This window comes from Anastrepha ludens, chromosome 2 (genome assembly GCF_028408465.1).
Source record: "Anastrepha ludens isolate Willacy chromosome 2, idAnaLude1.1, whole genome shotgun sequence".
In the NCBI taxonomy this organism is placed as follows: domain Eukaryota; kingdom Metazoa; phylum Arthropoda; class Insecta; order Diptera; family Tephritidae; genus Anastrepha; species Anastrepha ludens.
Genome location: NC_071498.1, coordinates 99714420 through 99727745, shown reverse-complemented (window position 1 = coordinate 99727745; position 13326 = coordinate 99714420). Strand labels below are relative to the sequence as shown.

The following is a 13326-nucleotide window of genomic DNA, read 5'->3' as shown; positions in this document are numbered from 1 at the left end:
ACCTGGAATGTCTGGTCCCTTAATGGGGAAGGTGCCTCTGCCCGGCTGGTTGATGTCCTCGTAAGAGTAAAGGCTGACATCACTGCCATCCAAGAAATGCGATGGACGGGGCAAGGCAAGAAAACCATAGGACCTTGCGACGTCTACTACAGTTGCCATGTAAAGGAGCGCAAATTCGGAGTCGGATTTGTTGTGGGAGAGAGACTTCGTCGCCAAGCACTATCGTTCACTCCGGTGGACGATCGTCTCGCAATAATTCGCATCAAAGCGCGGTTTTTTAACATATCGCTAATTTGCGCCCACGCCCCGACGGAAGAGAAGGACGATGCGACCAAAGACTCCTTCTATGAGCGCTTGGAACGTTCGTATGAGCACTGCCCCCGTCACGACATAAAAATCGTGCTTGGCGACTTCAACGCCAGGGTGGGCAAGGAAGGAATTTTTGGTCCCACAGTCGGAAAACTCAGCCTGCACAACGAAACATCCGGTAACGGACAGAGGCTGATCGACTTCGCCGGGACCCGAAACATGGTAGTCTGCAGCACCAGATTCCAGCATAAAAAGATACACCAAGCTACCTGGCTGTCCCCTGATCGAAAAACGCGAAACCAGATCGATCATGTTGTGATAGATGGCACACACGCTTCTAGTGTATTAGATGTACGTACGATCCGAGGGCCCAACATCGACTCGGATCATTACCTTGTTGCAGCCAAACTGCGCACCCACCTCTCTGCTGCAAAAAACGTACATCTACCTACGCAAAGAATGTTCAACATCGAAATGCTGCAATCACAACAGACAGCCAGAAGATTCGCCACTCGAATCTCACTCCTGCTCTCAGAGAGCACTGCCCAACAAACCGGCATGCACGAGCAATGGAGCAACATTTCTCGTTCCCTACGTACCGCCGCCGAAGAAGAAATCGGATTCCGGCGAGCCCGAAAAAGCACTTGGTACGACGAGGAATGTCACGCTGCTGCAGAAAGAAAGAATGCCGCCTATAGAGTTACGCTGCGATCGGGCGCAACGCGAGCCAGGTGGGATCGCTACAGAGAGCTGAAAAGGGAAGAGAGACGTATTATCCGACAGAAGAAACGAGAGGCCGAAATACGTGAGTGCGAGGAGCTTGAGATGCTGGCCTACAGGAACAACGCCCGAAAATTCTATCAGAAAGTTCGGCGACTTACAGAAGGTTTTAAGACCGGATCGTTTTCCTGTAAGAACAAAGACGGCGAACTGGTGACTGACATCCAGAGCAATCTTAAATTATGGAGGGAACACTTCTCGAACCTATTAAACAGTGACAGCTGCGCATGTTACAGAGAATGTGAAGATCCCGATACCCCAATCGACGACGACGGAATTGTCGTTCCGCTACCCGACCATGACGAGGTGAGAATAGCGATAACGAGGCTAAAGAACAACAAAGCCGCAGTCGCCGACGGACTGCCGGCCGAGCTATTCAAACATGGCGGCGAGGAGCTGGTAAGGTACATGCATCAGCTCCTATGCAAAATATGGTCGGATGAAAGCATGCCTGCCGATTGGAATTTAAGTGTGCTCTGCCCAATCCATAAGAAGGGGGATCCTGCAATCTGTGCCAATTACCGCGGGATTAGTCTTCTAAATATCGCCTATAAGGTTCTAGCGAGCGTATTGTGTGAAAGGCTGAAGCCCACCGTCAACCAACTGATTGGACCTTATCAGTGTGGCTTTAGACCCACGAAAGGAGAATCGACACACACCATCTTTTCGTCGATTTCAAAGCTGCATTCGACAGTACGAAAAGGAGTTATCTGTATGCCGCGATGTCTGAATTTGGTATCCCCAAAAAACTAATACGGTTTTGCAAGATGACGTTGCTCAACACCAGCAGCGCCGTCAGAATTGGGAAGGACCTCTCCGAGCCGTTTGATACCAAACGAGGTTTCAGACAGGGTGACTCGCTGTCGAGTGACTTCTTTAACCTGATGTTGGAGAGCATCGTACGAGCCGCAGAACTTAATTTTTTATAAGAGCGTACAATTGCTGGCGTATGTCGATGATATTGACATCATCGTCCTTAACAACCGCGCTGTTAGTTCTGCCTTCTCCAAACTGGATAAAGAGGCAAATCGAATGGGTCTGGTGGTGAACGAGGACAAAACGAAGTACCTCCTGTCTTCAAATAAACAGTCGGCGCACTCGCGTATCGGCACCCACGTCACTGTTGACGATTATAATTTCAAGGTTGTAAAAGACTTCGTTTATTTAGGAACCAGCAGTAACACCGATAACAGTGTCAGCCTTGAAATCCAACGTAGAATCTCTCTTGCCAACAAGTGCTACTTTGGACTAAGTAGGCAACTGAGCAGTAAAGTCCTCTCTCGACGAACAAAACTAACATTCTACATGGCGCAGAATCTTGGACGATGTCAACATCCGATGAAGCGACGCTTGGAGTGTTCGAGAGAAAGATTCTGCGTAAGATTTTTGGACCTTTGCACGTTGGCAACGGCGAATATCGCAGACGATGGAACGATGAACTGTATGAGCTTTACGACGACATAAACATAGCCCAGCGAATAATGATCCAGCTGCTTCGTTGGTTGAGTCATGTCGTCCGAATGGATACAAACGCTCCGGCTTTAAAAGTATTCGATGCGGTACCAGCTGGTGGTAGCAGAGGAAGAGGAAGGCCTCCTCTGCGTTGGAAAGATCAGGTGGAGAAGGACTTGGCTTCACTTGGTGTGTCCAATTGGCGCCGATTAACACGAGAAAGAAACGACTGGCTCGCTTTGTTAAACTCGGCCAAAATCGCGTAAGTGGTTATCGCGCCAATTAAGAAGAAGAAGATTGGCCAAGCCGGGTAATCTATCATCCCTGAGAAAGTTCGACTTTACTATTGCTTGAATGGCAGCACCGAAATTGTTTAAATCAGTAGGGAATGGTTCCGGTCGATGGTGAAGAGTTCCTTTAATACTTTTCAGGTTTTTACTTCGTTTATAAGATGGGCTTTTCAAGCAAAGAATATCATTTATTTAGCACTATTCGTAAGTAAGTCCAAAAATCGATCGCTAAGAGACTGCATAGTACTTCGGCAGTTGGCATTTCAAAGAGTTTTTCATTTGACTAACTACAACTTTTTGCGAATTTGGAAATTAAAGTAGCAGCAAATAATGTAACTGCTGTCGCTGTTGTTGATTTTGTGGTAATTCTTTTTCCTTTCTATTCGGTATTTTTATTGCCTCTTCTAACTCTTTTGACTGCTGGCAGCAGCATTAAAAAACATTGGAAGACTGCCGAAGTATTTCCCAGTCTTGCAGTGATCGTTGTTTGCTTTTGCTTCGACTGTGTTTGATAAATCGTCAAAAGCATAAGTTTAAGCAGCAGTTCATATTCGACTTATGAGAATTGCTGTTACTCATTTAAGTAGATTTTTTTTGAGTTTTGCTACTTTGACTACAAACATTTAATCACTCTTTTAATGTATTTTGTTTTAAGGACTTTTTAAAATTAATTTATTTTAATTTTAAATGTTGAGTTAGATTTAATTTGTTTTAATTTTTGGAGTGGTATTAACTCACTCTTGTAAGTACATGTACATATAGGGTGGTTTAATAGTGACAGCTCGGTGTTGGCAAGCTGTTGTTTAGGCGGCGTCTAACAAATCTGCTGATTATTACTCAGTCACTGATGCCAAGTCTTCTTGGCAGGCTGCACGATTTGGTAGCACACGTAAATGATACAACTTTATTGTGAACGATTTCGGTGCATAGTAGACTTTTTTTTGTCTATACCAATGAGTCGCAGTGGACCCATGACCTCAAAGTCAACATAACTCAGTCTATTGATCAAATTCAGCAGACCCATTGAAAATTGGACCCTTCATATCCCATCCACGCGCTGTGATGTAGAAACGTGACCGCCATAACTGTTATAACTGAAAATATTTTACCAATTCGATGCTAAATAACTGCATATATGAAATATATTCAATAAAATCTATATGTGAATCAACAACCTTTGACTATGATGGTTCCACACCTTCGAGTCATGCTTTGTTTTAATTTCTGTGAAGGTAACCGGCTCCAAATCAGCCGAGTTTTCCTTGATGACTACTTTACCGTCCATATTTGTTTTAATTTTGAAAGTTACCTTGTTCCAAACACTGGTGTTTCCAAAACAAAAGAAAAAACAACAAATTTCGTTAATACCTTCCACACAACTTTATTTATGCCATTTCGACCCGCTCTTATAGAAAACCCCTATGTGTAATAAGAATGAATCAGATGGATATATTTCACTTGGTAAACCTAAGAGTTAAACAGCTAAAAATCTCTGTTTCCTGTCAAAAGGCAATCAAATTAATTTTTTGTGCGAAAAATATGTATTAAGTAAGTAATTCCCACACGATTAGCAAAATATCCCAAATTGCGCAGTGCGGCAACGGCACTGCAACGTCCATTGCGAGGGTAAGAATACTATGCTCAGTATGCTCATACAAAAACAAAAACTTAATAAATTAACAAAATCAAAGAAAATGCGGAACAACAGTAGCAATTTTAGTACGCAACGCAAGAAATTTAATATAATAAATACGCAAAATGAAGCTAAGCGCTAAACTTCAAGCAAACTGAATGCTCCACAGCCGCTTACTGTGCAATCACCTACCTGGGTTCGCTCTGGCCCATCAAGGGGTACGCACTGCCATGCATGAGTAGTTCTTGGTGGTCACAGCTCACCGGAAGCACAACAAAATAAGATTAATGGTTGCAATAAATCCAACGACACAGTGCCAACCTAAGTCGGTCGAAGCGAGGTAATGCGAAGAAAGTAGAAACGCAGTTCTACTGGGGATGGGTGGTGACACTACTTTCATTAGTTTAGGAGTGTATGCGTGTAGTTTGGAGTTAAGATTTCGTCGCACTAATAAGCAAATGTTTGAAGATATCAACGTTGATTATTGCAACAACAAAAACAAATAGGAAAAATGAGCACAGAGTGTCGCCTTTCGCCCGCACCGGCAGAGATCAGGAGCCTGGTGCGTAGAGAAGACACCATTACGTTGATTAAATTTCTTTGCCTTCGCACTGATAACCGATAGCCGGCCTTGAGTAGCGTGTGGGGTATTGGGAAATCCATAGGGGTAAACAGCATTATGTAATATTAGGAAGACAAAGTGTGTGTACGTGTGTATGTATGCTGTAGAATTCAAACCTCCCCCAAATCGCATTAGCAATCGTAGCGTTGTTCATTTGGCCGCCCAACAACATGCCACATGAAACCAACCCACACCACCACAAAAGCAACGTCCATGTGACGGTGTGACGCAAACGAAATCCATCATAGCGCCGCTCTTGGTTGGTGTGCACCGCTGGTGGCATATCCTTAAATCTAATTACGACTTAATCAGCAACTGGAATACTCGTGCAGGCAGCCAGCGGTGGAGGAGGTACTGAGAATCAAAAAATACATGCGTACATACATACATACATGTCACAACAATGAACATCAGTATTGGTGTTGCTGGCGTTTATATTGCGATAACAATCAACAACCGACCGACAAGCGTCTGTTAAGCGATGGCCACCGCTGTTGTCGCATCCCGTGGAACAGCATAGAAATTTTACCCTCTTTTAGCATTGTTGTTATTGTTGCTTCCACACTTACGCTCAATTGACAAAGTCAATGTACGCAATTGCCTTCACCAACCTACCATCATCTGGCAGCCTGCTGGCTGTTGGACTGCAGTTCCTTGTGTGTAGCAGTAGCAGCAGCAGGAGCAGCAGCGATAGCCGCTGTGTTAATGGATGTTGGTATTGCTGGTAGAAATTTGGTGGTGGCTGCTGTAATGTTGCACTGGCGTTAATATTTGTAAACAGTTGCTATCGGTGGTGCGCTTTTGTTTTTTGAAGATTTGCATTGTTTTATTAATATCAGTGCAGAGTTAACCTTGGAGAGGTGTTCACTTGTGAGTGGCTTGTAGGAAATATTGAACTATATTTAAGTGGTGTGAGAACAGGATTTGTCATATTCTTAGATGGATTGTCAGCTATAAGGTTTAGCTATAAAATTAAGATTTAAATATTTTACACATACGTTCCACTGGCATTCCACAATTTCCCCACATAAAATACACGGCGTATTTTGTATTAGCATGCGGCGCAGAAGCTTGGACGATGATAACATCCGATTAAGCGACGCTTGGAGTGTTTGAGAGAAAGATTCTGCATAAAATTTTTGGACCTTTGCACGTTGGCAACGGCGAATATCGCAGACGATAGAACGATGATCTGTATGAGCTTTACGACGACATAGACATAACGCAGCGAATAAAGATCCAGCGGCTACGTTGGATGGGTCATGTCGTCCGAATGAATACAAACGCTCCGGCTTTGGAAATATTCGATGCGGTACCAGTTGGTGGTAGCAGAAGAAGAGGAAGGCCAATTAAGAAGAAGAAGAATGTGTTAGAAATACAAGAGTAGCGTCTTTCGCATCCAATAAATACGCTCCACAAATTTTTTTTAATTTTTTTCAAATTCTGGTGTTTTCATTATACTTTCACAAAGGGATTTTAAATTCATTACGATCTACATTGCATTTAAATAAGTATTGCAATATAAACTAACTTTCACGTGTTATATTTTGTTATGTAAAATTCGTAAATTGTAATTGTCAATATACGGGGAGCAACTATTAAATAATCAGATCGAGTTCGTATTATTATTTCCACATATGAAGCGTACGGTGTTTGGCGATAACTTGAGAGTACTCGTAAAGCTAAAATAAATAAATAAATAATTCGCGAGTACAGTCCTGTTAGGTGTTTGGCCCAGCTCCTCCTCGTATTTGTGACGGGCGTCTTAATGTTGTTCCACAAATGGAGTGACCTACAGCTTTAAGCCAACTCCAAACGGCAAATGGTTTTTTTGAGGAGTTTTTTCATGGCAGAAATACACTTGGGGGTTTGCCATTACCTGCCAAGGAGCGACCGAAATAACTGTTTCTATAATTTAATGTTGATGCATGGAGATTCGAACGTACATATTATTGAATGGTAGTCACGCACCATCCGGTAGCCGCCACATCTAAATTTGTTCGTAAGATGTAGAGGTATTCGCCGGGTTCATATGTGTTTTTCGTTTGAGTTTTTGCTTAACTATTGCCCAAACATTTTCAATTGGGTTGGCATCACCCGACTTTGAAGATCCATCATTTCAATCCCATTTTTCTGTTTCCACTCTATAACCATCGGTTTCCTTATCTTCTTCTAAAATCCAAGATTGACTAGTTCTTCCAAATATTTTCGCAACTGACGATAATAATGCTTTCTGGTAACTTTCATTTATCAAAACTGCTTTCGAATTGGCAGTAAGCATAAATAAACGCCCAAATCCGTTTTGGGAGAAGCAGCCACAAACATGAACCTGGACTGGATGCTTAATTGTTCGTAGAAGTTGTTGATTCTCAGCAGAACACTAGAGCCGACATATGCAACTATTCGCCCAAATGGAAGATTCATCCGTGAATATTACGTTTGCAGAATTCCGTGCTGAATTTGTCTTAGCTCACGCAAGTCTTTTTCAATGTGCTTCGGTATTTGAGCTCTTCTGCACGTAAACGGCCTCGAGTCGTGCCTTTGGTTACATTAACACACCTTTTTCTTAAAACAGCTTCAGCTTTGCGCAACGATAAGTTCGGCTTTGTCTCAAACAATCAAAGATCTTCTAATCCTATCAGGTCAGTCCATAAGTTCGTGCATATTTTACCCATAATTTCACTTTTGTACGATTTTTGCATACAAAAAATTATTCGCGGAATATAACGGAACTATTTATATTTTCTTTGATATATTGTGCATTCAACAAGTGATTTTAATCGCGGTTGGAAGCACGTGTTGTTAAAAAATAAAATGTCGATATGATAGCTCAGAGCTTAAATTCATCGCATGGAACAGTTCACAGGCACATGGTTCAGTTGGGAAAGGTTTCAAAGCTGGGAAAATGGGTTGCGCATAGACTTTCCGTCGCCAACCTTGAAACGGCTTGAAAATGAAAGTTTTTTGAACCGTATCGTTACTAGTGATGAAAAATGGGTCCTTTATAATAATCCTGTTCGCAAACGCCAATGGTTAGATAAAGATGAAACACCAGAACTGACCCCTAGAGAGGGCCTTCACCCCAAGAATATTCTCCTGTCTATTAGTTGGGATATGTCCGGTATTGTTTATTATGAACTTCTGGAACCAAACCAGACGATAGCCGCTGATTATTATTCCCATCAGCTATCAAACCCGAATGAGACACTTACCAAAAATCGACCGTCTTTAGTGAATAGACGCAAAGTTTTGTTTCACCACGACAACGCAAGACTTCATACCACAACGCAAACATTAGGCAAGCTGAACGAGCTCGGATGGGAGCAAATGCCGCATCCACCATACTCTCCGGATATTGCACCTTGTGATTATTACATTTTCCGTGGACTTCAATCCCATATGAGTAACAAGAACTACTCCTCAAAAGAAACTATAAAAAGGGATATCGAAGCGGGTTTTGGCTCCAAGGACAAACAATTTATGAGCAGAAAATGATTGTAAAAATTTGCCTAAACGTTGGGAAGACATTGTAAATAATGAAGGAAAATATGTTATTGATTAATAAATACTTTAAACATCTTTTTCATTAATTTTACAACCACCTTTAAAAAACGCACGAACTTATGGACTGACCTGATACTTTGGAGAGGTATGTTTTCCTTATTTTTGGGCTTCGTCCGGGGAAGTCATCAACATTTTTGAAATATTTCGACTTATTCAAATATTTTGCTGCAGATTCACGTGGAATTTTTTGGCCCTTAGGGTATGCACATAGGAACACTGCTTCAAATCATTTTTCATACGCAGAACACATTTTGTGGAAACAGCGTTTTTTAAAACAGAACTCTAAGTTTGCATTTTGCCGACCACGCTTCCATTGGACAGACTGCATATAATACCGCGTTTTGGGAGGCACTTCGGTGTAATTGCTATTTCTTTCGGTTACCGTAATGCTACATATGCACAGTTGTTTTTCCGCTATGCCAAGGTTTTATTTTCAAACAGAATGACTTCTTGAGTGATTTCGACAGAGAGATTTTGATGATGGGCAGAGAAATTTTGAAAAAGCGCATTTTACAAAGCGTTGTTCTATTTGTTTATTTTAATACTTTGACTGTTTATTTGTAAAGCATTGCTGTTGTATGGTTTTGTTTTGATTGCCCAAAAATCCAACAACATTTATGTATTTTGAATAGCCACAACAAGTACACTACATATAGTAGATGTAGTGAATTGAGTGTCTGTGTGTGCGCGATCATTTGAGTGTCAGCCGGCTATTGTTCGTCGATATAGGAGTGAGCATTTGTTTCATTTTTGCTTTTACTACAATTGGCGCACGCAATTGGTAAATTTAGCATATTGTTTTAATCGTTCATTTACCTTTGTTTACTCAATGAAATATTGTTTGTTGCTATTGCTGCATCGCTCCTATGCTGAATGCAATCATTTGAGATATTTGCTTTAATTTTATTTTGTTTTGTTTTCGTTTTTTGTGCTTTTGTGCTAACTTTTTCACACCAAATGAACCTCAACAATAAATTCAATTGCACACCGTTACATGTCAATGCGTTAATCGCACATAATCCCATTATAACGGTAATGGATATCACGCTGTTACAGCAAAAACAAAAACATATAGTATTCGACGCGTTGTACCATATCCTTTTTACCGCCACCACCACCGATATAGCCATTCATGGCGCTATTTACTTTGATGTTCATACTTTTGGTATTGTTTTTGTTTTTTCTTTTTAGTTTGTTAACGATTTTCGAACCGATTTCATGATCTGTGTTATTGTTGTTGTTCCGATTATTGCTAGCCCAGCTTGTGCGCGCTTGACAAATGACATTTATCGAATTCGTTGTGTGATAAAATGCTTTGAATTTTTCATTTTACTGGCATTTGGTGCTTTGTGTGGCCACACGGATTGTTGCTTTTGTATTTATATTTGGTTAAAAATTGTCAATATCATGAATTCGAATAATTTTAATGTAATGTGTTTTATGCAAAATGTGAGTAGTTTTAAATATGCTACATATATATATGTGTGTATGTAAATGTATATATGTAAATACATTAAGCCCCTTCAGGGAATGAGGAACTATCCAGCTGAACCAGTTATATCTTGGTTTCCATACTAACAAGCGGAATTATTTTCTTCTTCTTTATTTGCCAATGTGATTTCGAATGCAGGCTAACACATAATTTTACATTTACAAAATAGTAGCACCAACAAGTGCAACTTTGGACTAAGTAGGCAATTGAGTAGTAAAGTCCTCTCTCGACGAACAAACACTCTACAAGGCTCTCATCATGCGTGCACGATGAAAACATCCGATGAAGCGACGCTTGGAGTGTTTGAGAGAAAGATTCTGCGCAAGATTTTTGGGCCCTTGCACGTTGGCAACGGCGAACATCGCAGGCGATGGAACGATGAGCTGTATGAGGTTTACGACGACAAGGACATAGTGCAGCGAATAAAGATCTAGTGGCTACGCTGGCTGGGTCATGTCGTCCGAATGGATACAAACGCTCTGGCTCTGAAAGTATTCAATGCGGTACCGGCTGGTGTTAGCAGAGGAAGAGGAAGGCCTCCTCTGCTTTGGTAAGATCAGGTGGAGAAGGACTTGGCTTCACTTGGTGTGTCCAACTGGCGCCGGTTAGCACGAGAAAGAAACGACTGGCGCGCTTTGTTAAACTCGGCGAAAATCGGGTAAACGGTTATAGCGCCAATTAAGAAGAAGAAGAAGAAAATATAATGAATAATAATGAATAACATTTAATAACAATTATTTTGCATCTGTAGTGTGCCCTATGTTGGACCTAAAAGATCTTTTGTGCTTTACTACATGTTTTAGAAGTAGTGAATACTAGTCCTATTGGTTGGCACTACTACCATTAAATGTATTTCATCGGACTCTATTTAACCTAGATGTTTCCTGGCTCAGGAAATCGGTTAAAAGCCAATTGGTTTCGGTAAATTCTCTGCCTTGTAGACAGATTTCAGAATATCTGAAACAGGAGCATTTTTCATTTCATTCGGTTCCATTTGTTCTCGACTAAAGATGTGTAATTTTCTATTTGCCAATGCAATACAGTTCCACAAGATATGCTCAGACGGAGTCTACACTCTGTCTCATTTCCAATGTGGATTTTTGAGAGATGTTAATTTAAGTAATTTTTTTATTTTTTCCTCGAGACAACTAGCAAGTACAGTACTCACAAAACATTAAGTCCATTGTACAACACTCGGATTCCCTTTTAATTTTCTTTAAATCTATCCGACGTCCGAAGAAATCTGAGTAGATCTTGTGGTGCCAAGGAGCGAAGGTCATTGCTTCTTAACACATCAGTGCGAAGGACCTCAAACCTGATTCGAGCGAAGGCGGAGCAGATGCACAGGAAGTGGTCCACCAACTCATCCTCTTCTCCACAAGCTGGGCAGAGTGCACTGTCTGAGATGCCCACAGAAAGTGGCCCGTCCTCAGTCCAACCAGCAACCAACTCGCTTGTGGGTGGTAGTTACCCATTTGCTAACCGTGGCTTTGATGGCTGCTGAAGAGAGTGGCAGAACCGGCTCCGGTCCAAAGAAGTTGGCCACAAAACCCATCTTAGCTAAGGAGTCAGAGGTCTCGTTAACCGCGATACCCGTCCCGGGACTCATGTTAGCATCAGGCTATTATGTCTACCGACTTAGTTCAGTCTGGATTTACAAAACTCGACTACCCCTGATGTGGTTGGGGGGCTGTCTAAGGCCATGAGCACAGCTTGGGTGTCGCTGCAGATACATATAGATCTGTTTCTTCATCTGTTTTCCACAACAAGGTTCATTACTTCTTAAACAGCACACACCTTCGCCTGAAACACAGATGCATGCATTCCAAGAGCAAAGTGCAGTTTTGTCCCGCAGGATTCCACGTAGACCACAGAGCCGCAACCGTGCTCGGCCCTGGAGCCATCCGTGAAAATACGAAAACAGTGTTTGCCGGGCTCAGAGTTTGACCACAATTGAGCCTCTGGCAGCACCACACTGTATCTCTTTTCAAGTACGACTCTTGATGGCATGGAGTCAAAGGGCATGGAGAGAGTCTTTGGATCGAAGTCCATGTCTTCTCTGTTGTCCAATGCTGGACAGGGGCCGTACCAGTTTTAGTGATTTGTCAGAAAACCAACTATTTTCCTGATATCTACTTTACGCATGTTCTTCAGTTCCCTATTGTAGGTAAAATATCTTATAAGTCTTTTGGCTTGACGAAGTTGTTGTGTGATTTCCAAATGGGTAACTCTTTGAGTATTCCTCCAACTATTTACTCTTCATTTAGCTTGGGCCAAGTTGATACCACGGCATTGTTTTGTACCATTGAAATCTGCTGCCGACCACGTCTCACCTTTATTCCATAGTAATCCGGAACCCAGCAAAATACAATTTTATTTGTTGTACTAAATTTGTTGAGTTTGTTGAGGCATTCGCACACTAGCTTCGATTCCTCAGAATGTGAAGCTAGTGTTCTTAATGCAGCTCATTGACGATTGTGTTGCAATGTGTGCACCCTTGTTTCCCCTCATATGATTTATTGCCGCACAGATTGAAATAGCTTGAAAGACGCTAGGCCATTTGCACATTGTTTAGCAGATTTTCGTGTTTGGATCATAGATCCCGATCTGCCGAAGTTTTACCTATTTTGAAACTTCGTTTAATGAGGTAGTTGTTATAGTATGGACCATATTTTAATAAAAAAAGAACTGAAATTCCAAAGTAAATAAATAATGAGTCAAAACTTATGAATACGTATGTGATGTACACTGTATTTTGATACAGTAATTTCTTAAAGGTTCACAAACTGATTCTTTCCAAAATAATTCAAAGAAAAAAGTAAAATATAAGAAAAATTAAGGTATTCACTTTAGGAACATGAATAAAATGAATGTTAGTTAAATTTCAGATTCTATGCAAAGGAATTTAATAACGTTCGAACTACAATAAGATCGCAAATGGATCTATAAGATGAAGTTAGCGCGCAAGTGATAAAAGCAACACGCTTATCTGGGATCGCATATTTATAAAACATGTGTGAGGCCTATTGTGGCATACGTCGAAGAAACGAGAGCGGACATGAAAATTATTGCTTGCTGCTACCAAAGTTGAAATCCAAACGCTTCGCCTTATAGCAGGCTATACATGGTGGGATCATATGCGAAATGAAGACAAGATGGTTGGTAAGCCTACAGGAACACTTCC

The 13326-nt window shown here is 41.3% G+C and overlaps 1 protein-coding gene across 1 annotated transcript in view; it reads right to left on the bottom strand.

Annotated features, from left to right (window-relative positions):
- Nucleotides 1-9808, bottom strand: part of LOC128871593 (uncharacterized) — a 78863-nt gene extending 69055 nt beyond the window's left edge. The window contains exon 1 of the mRNA XM_054113463.1: nucleotides 9705-9808. Within this exon, the coding sequence (XP_053969438.1) occupies nucleotides 9705-9808 (104 nt within the window). The remainder of the gene's footprint in view (nucleotides 1-9704) is intronic.
- Nucleotides 9809-13326: the final 3518 nt, after the last annotated feature.